Consider the following 17657-nt stretch of genomic DNA (forward strand, 5'->3'; position numbering starts at 1 on the left):
GGAAGCTGCTTAGGCGCTGTTTGAAAGACCCGCATAGAACTTTGTTGCTGTTTATCTACTGCAAAAGGCGAATTAGAGCAGCGATCTTTAGCGTGCCAAAATGAGCTGCTTAAGCAATTTTGGCTATTTGGGTAAAAGGTACCCGCCCAAATAGCCAGCTCGTACTTAATAGCTGATTTAGGGCTGTTTAACGAAAAATCGTTCCGATGTCGTACTTTGTGGCTGATTAAGAGATAGACGGTACTTTGCGGAACTATGGAGCTTTTTAACAGGCACATGGTACTCTTTGGAACTTTGCGGCTGATTAGCACTATGCGTAGGGTTCATGATGGAACTTGAAGGCTTGTTAAGAAAGGGTACTGAACTTGGTGGAACTTTATAGCTTTTTAATGCATGACATCGGTTCAAGGTGGCTCTTGTCAAAGTGTCAAAGACGGACGCCGGCAATAATCTCATTGCTGCTGCACAAGTTAGATTCGTTAATTGAAGAATGAATATTGAGTGAAGCGATTGTGAATTATCAGTAAATTGTGTAAAATTTTGTGTAATTCATCAATACAAAGGATTTAAAAATATACATATGTGTTTAAACCAAACAAATTTTGTTGTTTATTTCATCGATGACGCTTGCTTGAAAATAAAACACAAAGAAAAATAATCCCTGGCATCGTGGCATAAGGAAGCTGCTTAGGCGCTGTTTGAAAGACCCACATAGAACTTTGATGCTGTTTATCTACTGCAAAAGGCGAATTAGAGCAGCGATCTTTAGCGTGCCAAAATGAGCTGCTTAAGCAATTCTGGCTATTTGGGCGGATAAACGGCGCTCCACTGTATATACCTAGGGTTTGAAGGAAAAAATCTGATTTTTTTTTAACATTGAACTATAAAACTCAGCCAAACAATCAAATCAGTCTAAATAATCCAGCGAAAATCAAATGACAGCACGTACGATAAAATCGTATCCAATGGAGAATTCCCAAATAGCCAGCTCGTACTTTATAGCTGATTTAGGGCTGTTTAACGAAAAATCGTTCCTATGTCGTACTTTGTGGCTGATTAAGAGATAGACGGTACTTTACGGAACTATGGAGCTTTTTAACAGGCACATGGTACTCTTTGGAACTTTGCGGCTGATTAGCACTATGCGTAGGGTTCATGATGGAACTTGAAGGCTTGTGAAAAGGAAGGGTACTGAACTTGGTGGAACTTTATAGCTTTTTAATGCATGACATCGGTACAAGGTGGCTCTTGTCAAAGTGTCAAAGACGGACGCCGGCAATAATCTCATTGCTGCTGCACAAGTTAGATTCGTTAATTGAAGAATGAATATTGAGTGAAGTGATTGTGAATTATCATTAAATTGTGTAAAATTTTGTGTAATCATCAATACAAAGGATTTCAAAATATACATATGTGTTTAAACGAAACAAATCTTGTTGTTTATTTCATCGATGACGCTTGCTTGAAAATAAAACACAAAGAAAAATAATCCCTGGCATCGTGGCATAAGGAAGCTGCTTAGGCGCTGTTTGAAAGAGCCACATAGAACTTTGATGCTGTTTATCTACTGCAAAAGGCGAATTAGAGCAGCGATCTTTAGCGTGCCAAAATGAGCTGCTTAATCAATTCTGGCTATTTGGGTTGCTGCGGCCCTAAGTGGTCGCGTGGAGTCCCGGGAAAAAGAACTTGCCATCATTGAGAAGAAAATGTGCATCTTTGTCCTTCTTTGGCTTAGAATTCCAAGTACAATTTTCAGATCGACACTTAAGAAAGACCTTCTTTTGTATATCCGCTGAACCAAATCTAATCCATATCCTAGATAAAGGATGCATATTCTCGTGGAATGGAACTTTTATTTTGTGCATTAGTACCCCCCCCCCCCCCCCATCCCGCTTAAAACATCTTTCGCTTTCACTTCTTTTAACTCGAGTTAAATTTCGAGTTTTAACCTACCGCAAACTACCAATAAAATTTGGATGCGCCTACCGAAAACCGCCAAAATAATCTGGCCACACTGATTAGAAATGCAACATAAACAAATCGGTTGTGCACGTATCGTAAACAGAGCGCCAGGAAAATAAGAAAAATGGTTAGTTTTTGGTTATTTTGTTGAGAAAAAATGTTAATAACCTTCTTTTTCGATTTAATTCCTAGAGCGTAACACTCCACACAGACGTTGGAGACATCAAGATCGAGCTGTTTTGCGACGACTGCCCCAAAACTTGCGAAAACTTCCTAGCCTTGTGCGCTAGCGATTACTACAATGGCAATTTGTTTCACAGAAATATCAAAGGATTCATCGTTCAAACGGGTGACCCCACGGGGACAGGCAAGGGTGGCCAGTCAATTTGGAAACGAAAGTTCGAGGATGAGTTTAAAGAAAACCTGAAACATAACGAACGGGGGATGGTGTCGATGGCGAACAGTGGACCAAACACAAATGGAAGTCAATTCTTTTTTACCTATGCCGCACAGACTGCCTTGGACCTCAAGTATACGTTGTTTGGCCAGTAAGTGATTCGTTGGGTGATCCGTTTAAAGAACCTTCGATTAACGTAAAAATTAATACCATTACAGAGTAATAGATGGATTCGAAGCCTTGGATGAGCTGGAGAAACTCACTGTGAATCCCAAAACCTACCGCCCTGTGGTAGAAAAGAAAATTAACAGTGTTACGATACATGCGAACCCACTGGCCGGGTAGATTAAAAATGTATTAAATAAATTTGTAATGCTATTAAAATTGCAATGCTTTGTTCGTTAGTTAAATAGCTAGAACATGAAATGTTTTCATAAATTCGCACCTAAAAAAATGGTGATGTTTTAGATCACATTGAGCAAACCACCATCTGTCAAACAAACCAAACAAAACATTCTGCGCTTGTTTTGGGAACGGTTCGGCATCATCAGTCCGTAAAATTGCCAGTTTAATTAGTGTTAGCCATGGAGCACATTCCATCCATTCGACGACGGTCTTCATTATTTTCGACAAATCAAGGTACAGGCGTGTAAAAGGCTGTAAATTGGTAAAACTTTCACTCATCTCTGCTTTTCTGTTGCAGTCAGTGATTCTGGTTCGGTCTCTAATGAAGCCATTAGGTAAGACTGTATTGTTGATCGGTATGAGATTATCCGATTATAATGATGCATCTCTTGTTTTAGATACGAGAAGCAGCTAAGACAGGAAATAAAAGAGTGGACCAATTTGATTCGGTCAAAGTATGTTAAGTTACAACAATTACGTACGGCGTCCTGCAAAGTTGATCAGTCCATCCTAACAGACGAACAGCGAAGATATCTAGCTGACGGTCCTACGGTGGAAAACTTTATTGCGGAAACTGAGACATTTGATAAAGCTATTACTGCTTACGTTACCCGCAAATCCTTCCTGATGGAGAGGAACGCATACATCGTCCAGGAAGCTAAAGCATTGGTTGAACTTGAGCTGAAAGACGCAATAGCTGACGAACTGGCCGACAGTATCATTGCATAAAACTGTATCAAAAAAGTATGATTAACGTAGAGCATCGAAACACAATGAAAGCAACGCTGCTTGCCACATTTCAAATGAGGGGATCCGTTGTGTTTTGTTTTGCGTTTTGAACGCAGAAGGACGATGACACTTGCTTGACGCATTTAGATTATTAGATCAGTTTCGCTAGGGCTGTCGTTTTCGTGGCCCAGTTTTTGACAAGTCGATAATAGCCATAGCCAAGAAAAATAGAAGGCCGCCAAGGGAGGAAACATTAATTAACATACACTTACCAATAATCGCGGGCCGAGTTAACGTAATCAGACGCATCCAACGTAGATGCTTGAAAGTGAAAAATGTCGTTTAAGAAGGATCTAGTGCTGCTACTAAAACCCTATTACTGGGTTAACATTCTGATGAGCATTTCGTACATCGCCGCAAAACGAGCACCGTTCATTTGCAACTATTTATGGACTTATCTGTTTCAACAAGAGGACCAATGCGAACTCGATGGGCGCGAAACGGAGATCCTGTTCTTCCTACTGATCGTGGTCATGATCCGGACGAGAAAAACGGGCAGCGTGACGATGATTAACTATCTTACGTCCAGCTTCATGTACACCAAGATAGCGAACTTGGGCCTGTGGTTCTACAACGATATCCGGCTGGGCATGATCTACTTCGTGTTTTTCATTCTGGTGGCTCTTCTCCTGCCAGAGCCAACCTACACCGGGCCGGAGAATGTGTTGTACTTCCGCACCGAGAACGGATTGGAGGAGGAGCTGGAGAAAGACAAGCGCGTAACCTGGCTGGTAACGTTTTACACGGTATGGAATCCGGCGTGTGTGAATTTTGCTCCCATCTTTTCGGAACTGTCGAACGAGTACGCGCTTTCGAACCTGAAATTTGGGAAGCTGGACATCGGACGATTCCCGAAGATTGGGGAAAAATACCACGTTTCGGACAGTTCCTTCAGTCGTCAGCTACCCACCGTGATCCTGTTTCGCCAAGGCAAGGAGGTGGCTCGCCGGCCCTATGCAGATAGTAAAGGCAAGCTGGTGAAGTTCTTCTTCTCTGCCGACAACGTTAAAGCTGCATTTGATTTAAACAATCTGTACAAGGAATGTAAAGATAATCCGATCAAGGCAATCAAATCGGTAGCAGAAAAGAAGAAGGACTAGTACGGGTCAAAGCAGAAGACGGTCACATTCATACTGCAAGATACATTTGGTGGCATTTTAGTAAAGAGTGTCGTGGTCTGATAGGGATTATCTTATCGGCATGGTCATCGTTTGAACGCAGACAGCTAATTAAACTCAAAGTGAACACAAGCACGTGTTGATCGCTACTGTAGGAATTATTTATCCGTCTATTAGGTTAAATTTGTGCAAAGCAACTATGCTAAAAACAAGACATGGCAGGTGGAGAAGCTGTCTTCAATCTTTAATTTATACCAAGCGCACATCCACGAATACACGATTTTAATTTGTTTAAGTGTTGTAGTTTTCATAAGCATACTTGTACCACGCGAATAGTCAAATAAAACCAAAAGTTGTAGTTACAATTACTGTGTACTAATGTTTATTTATATTTCATTTTCATATTTTGATTTTGTTTCCATTTTGAAGGCAGAATTTCTTTACACTGACGACAAATCTCGTTTTCGATCCGTTGATACGGTTTTCGCTGTTTTCTATTTTGGTATCTAAATTAAGTTAGAAATATCATTTCTCAATGAGTTTAAGGCGGAAAGCAATAACAGCTCATGAATAACAATAAAAAAAATGCGCATTAACTAAATCCAGCTCGATCAATATTTTAATGAACAATTTCATACGGTTTTTATTTAGAATACAATATATTTTTGGAGCGTTTTAGTTTATATTAAAAAATCCCAATTTTGTATTATCCATCTAATACGATCTAAAAGCAATCAGACCATCTTGTAGAGATGGGCACATTCAGGATTCTTAGCATGCTCTAATGTTGATATTTAAAAAAACGATATTGTTTTTTTATGTAATGTTTCATTTCAAATAAAAATATCTTTTTATGATTTTTGCACTTTTTGGACAAAATTTAGACACCCTATCTAGCATTAAAAAAAAATACGTACCGTAAATGAAATTAGATGATTTTGCAATTCGGATTGGATTGCATCCGATCCCGGAGCATTTTCGATTTCCGTAAATATGACAGCCGCCAAACGTCAAATGGCTCTCGTTGACACGCTTCCTGTGTTCGTTCTCTCTTTTTCGCACCGTAAAGATGGCTGATCAGGTAGGTTTCTGTGGCAGCGAGCAACAAAATGTGAATTTTGTGAAGAACAAGACTTTGGAGCTTCGATTTTCTAATCGAATGTGTTACCGGGACTACTGTAGTGCCTGGGGTTGTAAAGGAAATCGAATAGAATAGAGTTATAATGGTGTTTGAACCCAGTTTAGGCATCCATGTGTTAGGAGTGTCTGATGGGCAAGCCGATGTGCTGTGTGCCGCAGCCATCGGATTGCGGTGAGTCCCTGTGAAACGAGCTTAAGATGTGATCAATTTGTATGCACTAATATGATGAAAAAATCATGACGGTCTGCTGACACAAACGTGAAGAATGTCAGATTGTAACCCAAAGTTAAAAATCATTGCTGATCGTGCATTGCAAAGCGCAAATGATACAATACCCTATGCGGCAGCTCAACCTTGTTTACCTCCGGTGGCGACAGCATTAAGGTTAACCTAACTTATCGTTTTCCGTTTCTTGTCCACAGCAAAATATCCGCGCGTTCCAAAAGCAGTTGGGTATCAACCTAAACCGCAAGAATGTGTCCAGGAAGAAGGGGCTGCGTATGCACCATAGCATTGGTCTCGGATTCAAGACTCCGAAAGAGGTACGTATCGCATATCGGGATGCCGAATTAGCGACTACAGCAAATAACCCATGATGATACCCTTTCACGATGGTCTTCCGATACAAAAATGAGGAAGCCTTTTTTCTAAACCCTATAATTCTATCTGATTCAAAGTAGCGTGTATCGTTATTTGCGGATGTGGAGCACCGGTACGATGCAACTAATTGGTGGTTTTGTTCGTTTTAGGCCATCACCGGAACTTACATCGACAAGAAATGCCCATTCACGGGACACATTTCCATCCGTGGTCGTATCCTGACTGGTGTTGTGCGTAAAATGAAGATGCATCGTACAATTGTCATCCGTCGTGATTATCTGCACTTCATCCGTAAATACGACCGTTTCGAGAAGCGGCACAGAAACATGAGCGTGCATCTGTCGCCCTGCTTCCGGTAAGTTTCGTGTTCGATTGTTACCACCTAAGACTGGTATCGGTTTTCAATGTGTGCAGTATTAGGCAGGAAGCAAGTGCACTTAGCATCTTTCGTATCTTGTTAGAATAGATCGATGCCATTTATAGCTTGCAATAGTGAATATTATGTGATTTCATATTCCCGGTGCCATCATGTGATGGCACCGATGCAAATGGTCCCAACAGTACAACGTGCCCCGGATATCAATGTGCAGTATTTGACATTAAGGAAGCAAGTAAACTTGGCATCTTTCGTAATTTTTTAACATAGATTGATGCCATATACGACTTGCAACAGTGAATATTATGCGATTGCATGTACCCGATGCCATCATGTAATGGCACCGATGCATATGGTCGGTCGCAACAGTACACATTTCCGGTTATCAGCGTACAGTATTTGATAGTAAGCAAGTGCACTTAGCATCTTTCGTATCTGGTTAGAATATATTGATGCCATTTAAAGCTTGCAATAGTGAATGTTATGTGATTTCATATTCCCGATGCCATCCAGTGATGGCACCGATGCAAATGGTCGCAACAATGCAATGTTTTGTTCAAGGCTTCCAGCAATCGGTTTGCATCTATTGAACTCTTTGTAATGTTTGTTATTCATTGCCTAGATGAATTATAGTTTCTTTGCTTAATGGGCCATAGTTTGTTTAATGATAGCCTTTTTAACTGTCTCTTAAGAATCCAAGACACTAGCGCCCATAAACGACCTATAATCTAAAAGCTATGTGATTTCGGAATCAGTTCATTTTGGGCGAAATTTGTTAGATTGGACCTGAATTTATTTCGTTCAACCGATTCAGATTAATAGGTTGTATTTAGCCAATAAGGGTAATAGGAATTCAAAGTTGTATGTTTTCGAAGTTTCAATATGCTTGTTGGTACAGATTTTGTATTATTTTCTCCATGCATTATGTTGTAGCAACGAATTTACACCTCTTATTGTGTAAAAACCCTCTAAAGTAACATTTGTTGTTTGCCACGTTGTTTGATAGAATCCGCTTTGAGCGGGGTATGGCTGTACATTTATACGAAATAGTTGACGAGACGTGACCGCCTCAACAAGGCTATTTAAGCTAATCTTTATTTCATATCTACCTTGTTGATCATGATAATTTGATATTTTGGTGGAAAAGTTAGTAACTCATTTTGGGGATGTTCGGATTAAGCCGATTTGAAATTACACACATCAAATACTTAACACAATCGCTTCGAGTTCGGCTAGAATCGTCACAGTTAAATCGACTCATTCCGCTATTTTTCTCTCTTTTCATTCAAAACAATACAACAAATTAAGATGTATATCGAATTTCGGAAAATCTCGTCAAATTCTTGCTATTTTTTCATTTGTTCGGAGCTTTATGGTAAAATTTAGGTAGAAAAAAACATGATTTCATGGTATTAATTAAAAATTAATATTTAAACGTGTATACATACCAGTTACAACATTACATTCAACAATTAATGTATTTTAAAAGTTATATGTACATTATTACTCTACTACTGCCTTGTATGAAAACCTTGTTTTCACCTAGTTTCTGTTGCGATATGTACTGATGCTCTATTGTGTTTTTTTATTTCCTTCTCTACACCTACAGTGATGTCGAAGCTGGAGATATCGTGACCGTTGGCGAGTGTCGGCCGCTTTCCAAGACCGTACGCTTCAACGTTCTGAAGGTCAGCAAAATGGCCGGATCGAAGAAGAAGTTCAGCAAGTTCTAAGCGCTGGTTTGCTTGGCGTGTGGTATTCGCCTATCAGCAAAGAAGGATGTATGAGTTGGACGGAAGGAATAAAGAATGATAACCAACTACAAACTGTTGTATGGCTTGTTATATTACTTACTCCAAGTAGATTCTGGACATGTGAGAATGGATCAATGGATGTTTTCAACGTGCGTTCCTTCCTTATTTAGGTGTTCACTTTGTCTGCGTCAAGCGATCGAATTCTAGACAAGTTAGCTTTGAGTGCAGAAATGAAAGCATTTTTAGCACTTTGTCGTAGTAAGGTCAATTTGAACTGCATCAAAACGACCAAATACGTCGCCATGAAGGATATGTTCTGTAAAGAGAGGGAACAAATGTATGTTAGTACTTCCACTTCAAAAGCTGTGCGTAAGGATCCGCGCCTTACCGATGTGATGAGTCCGCGATTGATGTTGGCGTACCCGTCAAGATTCATCGTAGGGGGATTTTTGTCAATGGCAACCAGAAACATTTCTACCTCCTTTTGTGTAGCCTTGTCCACCGCCGTTAAATTTACATTCAACAAACGTTCCTGAAAGTTCAATCCGACCTGCAATTGTGCCGTTTCGAAATCCAAGGGTGGTGAAAAGATGGTAAAACTAAATTATGCCACAGTAATTACGACCGTTCTTTACAATCACTGTAACGGACAATTGTACCGTAGCACCGCAAATTAACCTTGTTCGCCTTGGGGGGGTGGGCACCTCACCGCGTGTTTTCTGTTCACAGGCCCAATTCGGTCGTGAATTCCGTAAGCGGGCAAAAAGCCCTTAAAAACACTCCGCATGCGTACGCATACCTACCCTTTTGGATGCGTGATGAGCTTCGTTGCAAATGATGAACAGCAAGCTCATACAATAGAAAACAATGACAAATAAACCCACTTCCTTATACGTGGCACCGTGCTCGATAATTTCGCTCAGCGAGCCGTAGGTGGCGATAATAGTGGTGAAGAATATCACCAAACAGTAGATGCCGTACATGTTGGAATATGCTTTACCTGGGGAAAGCAAGCGGGTGACGAAAGGAACCAACATGCATGGGTCAGTGCAATGTAAAGGGGAAATTGTACGCATCCACAACCGCCAAAACGGACGTACCCAGTTGTTGCATCATATGGCTTAAATCCACCCACAGGTGACGATATTCGGTCAGTTTCGCGGCTGGCCGTTCGGTCGCCAGTACGTCTGTTAGTTCTTTGGCAAAGGCCTTACTAGCCGTCCCAAATGCGGTGCAGTTGACGAACCTGTTGGGAATCCGAATGAAGAATTGAGGTCGTGACATACGCTTTTGTATTGTGAACCTGGACAGAAATGGAATGGATTTTCATAGCAGAGCGATATGCTTACCAAAGGCTACAGAACCCGTTCAACATTGCAATGATGTGGTAGTAGGCAAAGGTGTGACAGAACTGAAAGTCTGGCTGCAGGTAATATTGCGACAGGATGATCACCAAACTCAAAGACCACGATACGATGCACAAGGTCCACGTGATCGGATACAGCTTCGGAAAAACGATGGGCTTTCCGGTGACGATGAGATACTTGTACTGAAAATCTGTCCACATGTTTTTGAATTTTGCCACCTCCGAACCGTTACGCCAGCTTGCTACGGGAAGCAGAAAATGGGGCACCATTATCGACATAAAGATGATATTGTAGATCACCTCATCGAACCGCTTGTCGCTGGTTGAGATGAATTTGTTAATGCGCTCCCGGGCCACCACCAGCACAATGACCGTTTCGCAGGCGTAGATAAAGTACGCCCAGAGAAACGCCTTGGAGCACCAGGTAAACGTGGTACGGGGCATGTCGACACCTTTCGGGCTGCGCATTATCGGCATCACGCCCATAATTTGGAACAGCACCAGCAGACTCTTGGTGGTGTGGTAGAACGAATCGTGCTGGTCGAGCAGGTTTACATCGCTAGCAATCTTCAGCTTACGCCTGTACATGTGCGTCGGAGACTCGTTATCCTGTTCGAGCTGATGCAGTTGCTCCTTGATGCGGCGCCTGTCCTCCAGCTGCTGACGTTGATTCGGATTCAGCACCTGATGGCGAATCTCGTACTGAGCATCTTCCATCTGTGAGTGAATCATGGTGGAGAGCCGTCGTTCGTACAGCCACTTCTACCGAGAGATTATGAAATTTCCCCACCGGTTGTATGCGTAGTTTTCACTTTTATCTCACAAATTTATCTCAAACTATGTGCGTTTAGCGAGTGTGTGTGTGTGTGTGTATTGACGCTTCTGTGGCCCTCTCGCGGACACTTGCTTGAACGAGCTTAGAATTTCCTCACTCCGGACGCAACAGTTTTAAGATAAGATTTTGAGGTCGATTTCTTGCCCGGTTTCGTTTGCTGTTCTTCAGCTTCACAGATTAATGTTTTCACTCTTGAGGGAGAGAAATGTACGCGGTCGGGAAAATAGCTGCGGCTGACCTAAATGACCCAGTGCTGCGGTGTTGACTGACCCGACGGAGCAGCGGGCTCCGGCAAGCAGAAGGTTTTCTAATGAACGGCCAGAAACAATAAACGACGACGGCGATGCGACATCGACGTTTTTATAGTAGTTGATGGTAGCGCCGGAACTGTAATTAAAATATTATTACGATCGATGTTTTTCTGTTTACTTTCGATACATAATGCATCATGGAAGGAGGCGACTCTTGGCTGGCTCGAGTTCGTCTTTGTTAAAGGCAATGCGCAATGTGGCGCTCTAAATGATGACCGCCTGTGGTACTTGATGTCAGTGCAATTTAGATTGTTGCCTCTATGGAACGGGCATTATTAGCACTGCCTGAGGAAGTTTATGGTTCTTTCAGTTATTAAACAGTCCCTTTACTTGCGGTTTCGCGTGATGTAACATTCGGAACATGGATCAGATTTTAGAAGAACCATACTATCAGCTGCCAAACCTACGCACGTCAATCAATATGTCAATTCTGTTTTCGCAAGTAACCATGGTCACCAAGAAAAGGATATGACTGCGTTGCACAAGTTACGTGATATCCATCACGTTATCCTGGCATAGAAAGACGATGGACCAACAGAAAACCGTAGACTTTGTTCTGGTGCAAACATGTTCGAAGGAAATACCAACCGCTATAGCCGGGTATCGGCATACATTTTTCCGCAAAACATTTCTATGGAACATCGGATTTCCCAGCGCGACGATTCTACTGGATTCGAAGTGTCGGACCAATTGGAAGGTAATATGAATATAGAATTATTGTACAACTACTTAAGGTTCTTTAAGGTTCTTTCAACACAAACTTCTCACTCCCATGGCTGTGTTGCAGATGATGATCACGTACTAACAGCACGTATTGGCAGTCGAAAGAGCTTTGTCTATCGTTTGCGCCGCCTGTTCCTTATCGATAGACAACATCCAAGTTCCGCGCTGCACTTCCGATCGCACTGTCTGTACCGACGTGAGCTGGCGCGCCAAGTGCGCAGCGACTTTTGGTACATCATTCACCCATTCAGCCAGTTTCGGTTCTACTGGGATGTTTGGCTGATCTTCTACTTTTACGCAGTTTCCATGCTATGTCCATTCCTGTTTTCCTTCACGAATTTGGTCCGAGCCAGTGGTAGAGCTTACATGATATCCATGGTTCTTAATTTTATTGCTACTTTGGACTTTGTGATCCATGCGTGTACAGGCTATCTGGAAGATCAATTGAACAGAAATGTCGTTTTGCACCACGGAAAAATTCTGCTGTGAGTAGAAGAGCTGCTTCATTCATTGCTGGCTAGATGTTGTTCGATCGATTAATTGCAGAAAATATTTGAAGAGCGACATGATCGTCGACCTGCTGGTCATGGCACCTTTAACCCTATCTGTGGGAGTGTACTACGACAACGCTACGCACGCCATATCCCAAACAGTGGTAATGGATATAGTTCACGGTATGATGATGCTGAAGATCATTTCATTGAGGCACGTTTGGGGATATTTGGAAAATGTGTTTGAGGTAAATAGTGTACGGGCTTTGCATTGTAAACATTACACACCCCACAAGGTAATTTCCAGCGTTACAAAATTGAGTCGCTCAAATACTACATTGTGCGGATCGTAATGACCTCCGTGCTGATCGTGCACTGGTGCATTTGCTTGTACAAAATTACCATATTCGAATGGGAAGCTGAGCGTACAGGAGTAGCCATATCGTACATGGAGGCCCTTTACCAGTATGGCGTGTGTCTTTATTCGGTGTCCTGGTTTATGTTTGCCTACAGCTTTATAGATCGGGAAATTCCCAGCGATCCTCGGGCGAAGGCATTTAGTACGGCGTGTATTGTGATTGGATATATGTTCAAGCTTTTCATATTTTGTAAGTACTCCTAGAGTGTTCTTCTGTATTAGTTTTGCTCAAATGTTAATTTTGAAACGCACAATGCAGTGCAAATTATTAATCTGGTTGAAATAATGAGCTCAATGGATCGCAAATATGCGGAAGTCACGAATCAGCTGCAAACGTACGTTCGTACGAAGCAACTTCACACGGCCGACATGAAGCAACGACTGCTGTATTACTACGCCAAACGGTACGAACACTGCTTTTTCCAGGAAGACATCATAATGGAAAGCCTATCCGGTAATTGCTCAGGCAAACTTTTTTTTTGTGGGTGGAATATATGCTATATACAATAATTTTAACCTCGCTTTAACAGAATCCCTTAAAAAACGAATCACAGATTACAGTGCGACAAACTTTTTGAAAACGGTAAAAATATTTGATGGCATTCCAAATGATCTGCTACTTCCGTTGGTGGAAAGGATGACCAAAGAAATCTACTTACAAGATGATCTCGTAAGTAATCTGACGCGTGTTTCTCTTTTACTTCGCTTTTCTCTTATATTTGTGCTTTGTTTTGCAGATCATTAAGGCAGGATCATTTGGAGACAAAATGTACTTCATCATTGTTGGCATGGTGGCAGTCTATACCCACAGTCGTAAGGAAATTTGTCACCTGTCGGATGGGGATAACTTTGGCGAAGTGTCGATGTTTACACGTAAAAAGGTACGTAAGTAAGGTACTATAAACAACGTAGTTTTGGAAGGTATGTATCTTTGTGAATAACTGCCCCCGGAGGGGTTCACTCATTACTTTCATCCTGAAGCGCCTTGTCAGTGTTGTGGCGGTAGAGTTCACACAAGTGTACGTTATCGACCGAATGGCGTTCAAGAATTTGTTTCCCGCCGATCATGTTGTATACCAACGCCTGCAGGAGATGGCCAATAAACGCATGCAGATAACGCTAGTGTTCGAAGAACAGCACAAAAACTATCTGCTAAAGATGGGAATGAGTCAAAATGAGATCAAGATTGGGATATGATTCCAGAACGAGCAGAGTGGTCAGGCTTGCTCCGGTATCGTTTGGAAGAAAGCTCCAGCTCGGTTGGTTGCCAATGCTCAGTGTATTTCCAGTGCTTAATTTTGCTTCGGGTGTAGCCACACTTGATGTGTAAAATCGATAATGTTTTTGACACCTTTTAGGCATGAGCATCGAAATTGAACCAGTTTGTGTACACGAAGCAAATGCAATCGTTGCAAAAGCATAATTGAGGATGCATGCGTTGGGGCAACTGGTTTTTGGACTGGAGGTGCAGTGCGAACCGGAAAATTAGTCAATTATAAAAACACCTGGCGGGTGTGAAATCATATCTCATGCCTCTTATTTGTTGTTTAAATGAGCATAATTGTAAATGAATATTATCATAATTTATATAAAATCATAATTTCCTATTTGTTCCATAATATTTTTTTATTTTAAGAAGTAGTTGGTGATTTTTAGTTTAAATTTTTTTTTAACTAAGAGGGAGATCACGAGTTATATCAAAAATCTTATTTTTTTTACTTTTTTGCGAAAAATGAGCTAAGTGCATGGCGGTCTTGTGGTAAAGTTGTAGAGCGTACGACTTCAATAATATACATACCCATGGATTCAAGTCCTGTATGGACCAAGCTTTTCATATGCAGGACTGACCATCCTAGAATGGGGACTGTACAACACAATCAGTCATAGATGAACAGTCCTCTAATATCTTCGATTGTTGTGCCAAATACAATTAAAAATAAATAGAATACACTGCCTGCCAATCTATCTCAAATCTATGGTGTCTATTCAATTCTACTCTCGTTATATCAGAGTAATTATTATTTTCTTTTTATCCAATTAGCCATACATTGTCATTAATTTGTAAGCCAGACAAAAATATAAAAAAGGATTAAAGAATTTACCTCATTTCCATATTACATTTATTACGTGGTATGGATGCACAAAATACAATAAAATATTCAAAAATACTTTCATACAGAAACCGACCCTATGGTCAATTTGTTAGGGCGCCGGTTTCTACAAGGCCGGACGGGATCAATTCTCATTCAATACAGTTTTCCCGTAGCAAGGACTCTTTATATACGGTTGGATGGTACTTAATAAGCCTAGTAAATCAGCTAGCAGCCAGTAATATATGTATTTAGATAAGCGTCTGAATCACGTTAGCTGTAATGCTAAAGAAAGAAGAAAAAGTAGAGAAACTCCTTTGAAATTCTAGAAATATTTAAAAACTATATTAAAAACTCATGCAGTTCACAGTTTTTCAGAAACGGTGTGGCAAGGAAATGTTGTATTTTTTAGCAGTAAGAAAATAAGTAGAAATTGAATCTTGTTAAATGCTTTCGACGGTGAACGTGTTAAACACGAATAAGAAAGCTTAGTACAAAAATACCATTTTTCATGAACCAAAATTCGACGGCGTGAATTATGTTGATGTTTTGTTGCTTCGTCACTCGCGATAACCCGTGCGTTTACGCCACACTCCAGCGCCGACAACGAGACATCAGCTGGTTCCGGCCGGCTCTTCTGCCGCACAAAAATATGGTGCTCAGCATAAGTTCAAAGCGGGCGGGAAGATTTCCGCTCCCTAAGACCGTGGTGCGGCCGATGGCGTTTAGTTATGTTTGAAATCTCGCCGCGTGCAGTGTGTTTTTCGTCGTGCGATGGCAGCGTGGTAGTTGTTCGATCGATCGTCACTTTCTTCGCAGTTGTGTTCAAGTGAGTGTTGATCGTGGTGTGGTAGCGTATGATGTCATCTATTGACAGGCTTAGTTTGAATACATTGTACGGGAATTTTTCGGGACCTAGTGTGTCCTGGTTTTCGGACGCAATTCTACCTCACTCGTATCTCGTATGGGGCGTGCAAGCGTATAGCGTATCAAGTGCGACTGACTGAAGAGAACCAAGCGGAGCCAAGTGTCGGTGGTGTATGGATGCTATATCATTAATTTACATGTGAAGCGTCGTAAAATGTTAGGGTTACAATAATAACCACGTAAAGATAAGCAATCTTACGGCTTGTCTATGTGCTGTGCATATTTTTCCGGTACATCTGTGCGGATGGGATTCTAGTGATTTCATTGAACGAATAGAATACTTCAAGCCGTCAACAAAAGAGTCGTTTTTTTGTTTTGGTGGTTCGATAAGCGCGCGGGCAAAAGAATATGCCAATGTTGTGTATGCGAAGAAACGTGCGTGACTGAATGGCAAATTCGTTATTCTTCGTTATTTTCGGTAGAGCATGTGGTTTCGTGGTAGAGCGAGAGGGGGGTCCCAGCTGGCCGAAAGTTTGGACTGGCTGGCTGGTGTTCATTTCCCATAACTAAATAGCTCTCCGCGTGGCCACAATTAATCACAGTCAATTAATTCGGTGAATATATTGTAAACGGTGGGTTGCTGCTAGAGCGTGGTGCCCATCGCCGTTCGCCAACGCCCCCTTTGGATTGGATCGATTGTCAATCGTGTGCTACTGTTTGTTATTTTTTTATGCTACTTACTTGCTGCTGTTGTGTGTAGCACACACTACACGCTGCGTCCGTATGCTGTCGATCGGCGGTCGGGGCCAAGGGATGGTGTTTTAATTTTTTGCAGCTCCTCCGATGGCGGCAGCATCGTAAACCATTGTTGTTCTGGTGGGTTGTACTGTGCAGACCCACCGGGTGGGGTGTTTAGTTAGGTTTATTGGTAACGCATCATTGAGCTTTACCAAAATAGAGCATATTATGCTAGTTAGAGCTATCATAATCACCCATGAATCTCGACTAAACATGTCGATCGTACCCCGTTGGTACGACGGTTGGATATGCAGCAGTGTCGCCGCTGCATTATCCCGCCAGTCGCAGCATAGCCAGTCAGTCAGTCAGTAGCGACAGGTATGGGTGGTTTGTGTTAGTAGTAAAAATGGGTAGTGAGAAGAATCTAGGCCATCTGGGTAAGAATCGATAGTTAAACCAACCACGCATAAAAAAGGTGTGCTCGGGTTTTAAACCTGGTTAGTTCCTGGTAGGAAGGAATGCAGCAGTCACATGCTTTCATGTTATATTTTGCAAATTTAATCACGTTAGCAAAATCATACGACGTAAAACTAGGATTATAAAACTGTAAAATCCTTCGATAAAGCGGTGGTGGTGGTGGTGGTGGTGGTGGAATAAAATCTACATTTACCACTGAGCGAAAAAGCGTGAGAAACGAAATACCGCCTGTGACAAAAGCACTTTTTAGCGAGCGAAATGAAAAAAGTTTTTCCTAACCGAATTTAATTTCATTTCAATTTATTCGCGCAAGTATCGTGCATTCGACAAATAATCAACTTGCCGTTTTATTTACCGTCACAGAGCAAAGGAACCAAACAACAAGTGAAGTGATCGGGGAAATTTAATATATTCCGAAGTGTGGTGGTCCGTCCGATATGTGCCCAACGGCAAACGTCCCTCCATGGACGAAAGTGTAGTATATAGTATAAGTGCCAACAAAAAAGTGAATCGTGCCATTGTGGAAAACTTTTCAGCATTAAAACGTGCTCTTCCCCGCCCGCCCATCGCAGTGCCATCGCAGCACTTAGCCATTGCATTGCGCTTGATTGGGTGACAGCGTCGAAAATTAATTTGAAGCGAAAAGTGTTTTTATTTCGACCGGTACTAAAGCTGCTATCAAACGTGGTGGGTGCAATACGTTTGAATTGAAAATTATTACCCAAAAGTACGTTTCGATTCTACATAGCGAGGGACCTCTTGTTGGCGTAACAAAACAAAGGATGATACTCAGGTAAGC

At 41.6% G+C, this 17657-nt stretch overlaps 7 protein-coding genes across 10 annotated transcripts in view; 6 read left to right on the forward strand and 1 right to left on the reverse strand.

The window, feature by feature from the left end:
- Window positions 1-1987: 1987 nt before the first annotated feature.
- On the forward strand, window positions 1988-2743 carry LOC1279422 (peptidyl-prolyl cis-trans isomerase-like 3). The gene is made up of 3 exons (XM_319139.3): window positions 1988-2089; window positions 2155-2510; window positions 2578-2743. The coding sequence occupies exons 1-3, from the start codon at window positions 2087-2089 to the stop codon at window positions 2702-2704; spliced, it is 486 nt and encodes a 161-aa protein (XP_319139.3). The 5' UTR covers window positions 1988-2086; the 3' UTR covers window positions 2705-2743.
- A 95-nt stretch (window positions 2744-2838) lies between these two features.
- On the forward strand, window positions 2839-4966 carry LOC133393209 (uncharacterized). Its single transcript, XM_061656931.1, has 3 exons — window positions 2839-2998; window positions 3063-3099; window positions 3163-4966. The coding sequence occupies exons 1-3, from the start codon at window positions 2944-2946 to the stop codon at window positions 3491-3493; spliced, it is 423 nt and encodes a 140-aa protein (XP_061512915.1). The 5' UTR covers window positions 2839-2943; the 3' UTR covers window positions 3494-4966.
- On the forward strand, window positions 3829-5036 carry LOC1279423 (thioredoxin-related transmembrane protein 2 homolog). Its single transcript, XM_319140.4, has one exon. The coding sequence runs from the start codon at window positions 3829-3831 to the stop codon at window positions 4651-4653; it is 825 nt and encodes a 274-aa protein (XP_319140.3). The 3' UTR covers window positions 4654-5036.
- Window positions 5037-5652: 616 nt separating this feature from the next.
- Window positions 5653-8614, forward strand: LOC1279424 (small ribosomal subunit protein uS17). Its single transcript, XM_319141.5, has 4 exons — window positions 5653-5752; window positions 6235-6354; window positions 6562-6767; window positions 8398-8614. The coding sequence occupies exons 1-4, from the start codon at window positions 5741-5743 to the stop codon at window positions 8519-8521; spliced, it is 462 nt and encodes a 153-aa protein (XP_319141.3). The 5' UTR covers window positions 5653-5740; the 3' UTR covers window positions 8522-8614.
- On the reverse strand, window positions 8474-10642 carry LOC1279425 (gustatory and odorant receptor 22). Its single transcript, XM_319142.4, has 5 exons — window positions 9892-10642; window positions 9643-9788; window positions 9346-9542; window positions 8931-9092; window positions 8474-8858 (listed from the first exon to the last, which is right to left on the reverse strand). The coding sequence occupies exons 1-5, from the start codon at window positions 10638-10640 to the stop codon at window positions 8709-8711; spliced, it is 1404 nt and encodes a 467-aa protein (XP_319142.2). The 5' UTR covers window positions 10641-10642; the 3' UTR covers window positions 8474-8708.
- A 979-nt stretch (window positions 10643-11621) lies between these two features.
- On the forward strand, window positions 11622-14294 carry LOC1279427 (potassium/sodium hyperpolarization-activated cyclic nucleotide-gated channel 2). 3 transcript variants are annotated; one of them, XR_009765959.1, is made up of 9 exons: window positions 11622-11751; window positions 11842-12262; window positions 12324-12516; window positions 12576-12876; window positions 12946-13140; window positions 13217-13356; window positions 13424-13567; window positions 13668-13945; window positions 14045-14291. XR_009765959.1 is itself a non-coding variant. In XM_061655881.1 (8 exons), the coding sequence occupies exons 1-8, from the start codon at window positions 11622-11624 to the stop codon at window positions 13787-13789; spliced, it is 1674 nt and encodes a 557-aa protein (XP_061511865.1). In that variant the 3' UTR covers window positions 13790-14294. The 3 variants fall into 3 exon arrangements, 2 of the variants coding, with proteins under 2 accessions (XP_061511865.1, XP_061511864.1); XM_061655881.1 differs by having other exon boundaries at window positions 13640-14294; XM_061655880.1 differs by having other exon boundaries at window positions 13668-14290.
- A 1234-nt stretch (window positions 14295-15528) lies between these two features.
- LOC1279430 (thrombospondin type-1 domain-containing protein 4) overlaps window positions 15529-17657 on the forward strand; it is a 92765-nt gene continuing 90636 nt past the window's right edge. The window contains exons 1-2 of one of the 2 annotated variants that reach the window (XM_061655368.1): window positions 15529-15605; window positions 17224-17651. In XM_061655368.1, the coding sequence (XP_061511352.1) occupies window positions 17641-17651 (11 nt within the window). In that variant the 5' untranslated portion in view covers window positions 15529-15605; window positions 17224-17640. Of the gene's footprint in view, window positions 15606-16859; window positions 17652-17657 lie in introns of those variants that run through there. The other variant, XM_061655367.1, reaches the window with a different exon arrangement.

Source organism: Anopheles gambiae, chromosome 3, assembly GCF_943734735.2.
Source record: "Anopheles gambiae chromosome 3, idAnoGambNW_F1_1, whole genome shotgun sequence".
Lineage (NCBI taxonomy): Eukaryota > Metazoa > Arthropoda > Insecta > Diptera > Culicidae > Anopheles > Anopheles gambiae.

What these genes read in the sequence shown, in the direction of transcription:
- LOC1279424 (XM_319141.5), top strand. An exon ending in GATTCAAGACTCCGAAAGAG is followed by an intron (nt 6,355 to 6,561) that starts GTACGTATCGCA and finishes TGTTCGTTTTAG; the next exon opens with GCCATCACCGGAACTTACAT. An exon ending in CATCTGTCGCCCTGCTTCCG is followed by an intron (nt 6,768 to 8,397) that starts GTAAGTTTCGTG and finishes CTACACCTACAG; the next exon opens with TGATGTCGAAGCTGGAGATA.
- LOC1279427 (XM_061655880.1), top strand. Translation starts at nt 11,622, where the DNA reads ATGTTCGAAGGAAATACCAACCGCTATAGCCGGGTATCGGCATACATT. An exon ending in CACCACGGAAAAATTCTGCT is followed by an intron (nt 12,263 to 12,323) that starts GTGAGTAGAAGA and finishes GATTAATTGCAG; the next exon opens with AAAATATTTGAAGAGCGACA. An exon ending in TCTACTTACAAGATGATCTC is followed by an intron (nt 13,357 to 13,423) that starts GTAAGTAATCTG and finishes TTTGTTTTGCAG; the next exon opens with ATCATTAAGGCAGGATCATT.
- LOC1279425 (XM_319142.4), bottom strand. Translation starts at nt 10,640, where the DNA reads ATGATTCACTCACAGATGGAAGATGCTCAGTACGAGATTCGCCATCAG. An exon ending in AACGGGTTCTGTAGCCTTTG is followed by an intron (nt 9,789 to 9,891) that starts GTAAGCATATCG and finishes GATTCCCAACAG; the next exon opens with GTTCGTCAACTGCACCGCAT. An exon ending in CTCATCACGCATCCAAAAGG is followed by an intron (nt 9,093 to 9,345) that starts GTAGGTATGCGT and finishes GCACAATTGCAG; the next exon opens with GTCGGATTGAACTTTCAGGA.
- LOC1279422 (XM_319139.3), top strand. An exon ending in AAGTATACGTTGTTTGGCCA is followed by an intron (nt 2,511 to 2,577) that starts GTAAGTGATTCG and finishes ATACCATTACAG; the next exon opens with AGTAATAGATGGATTCGAAG.
- LOC1279423 (XM_319140.4), top strand. Translation starts at nt 3,829, where the DNA reads ATGTCGTTTAAGAAGGATCTAGTGCTGCTACTAAAACCCTATTACTGG.
- LOC133393209 (XM_061656931.1), top strand. Translation starts at nt 2,944, where the DNA reads ATGGAGCACATTCCATCCATTCGACGACGGTCTTCATTATTTTCGACA. An exon ending in ATTATTTTCGACAAATCAAG is followed by an intron (nt 2,999 to 3,062) that starts GTACAGGCGTGT and finishes TTTCTGTTGCAG; the next exon opens with TCAGTGATTCTGGTTCGGTC. An exon ending in GTCTCTAATGAAGCCATTAG is followed by an intron (nt 3,100 to 3,162) that starts GTAAGACTGTAT and finishes CTCTTGTTTTAG; the next exon opens with ATACGAGAAGCAGCTAAGAC.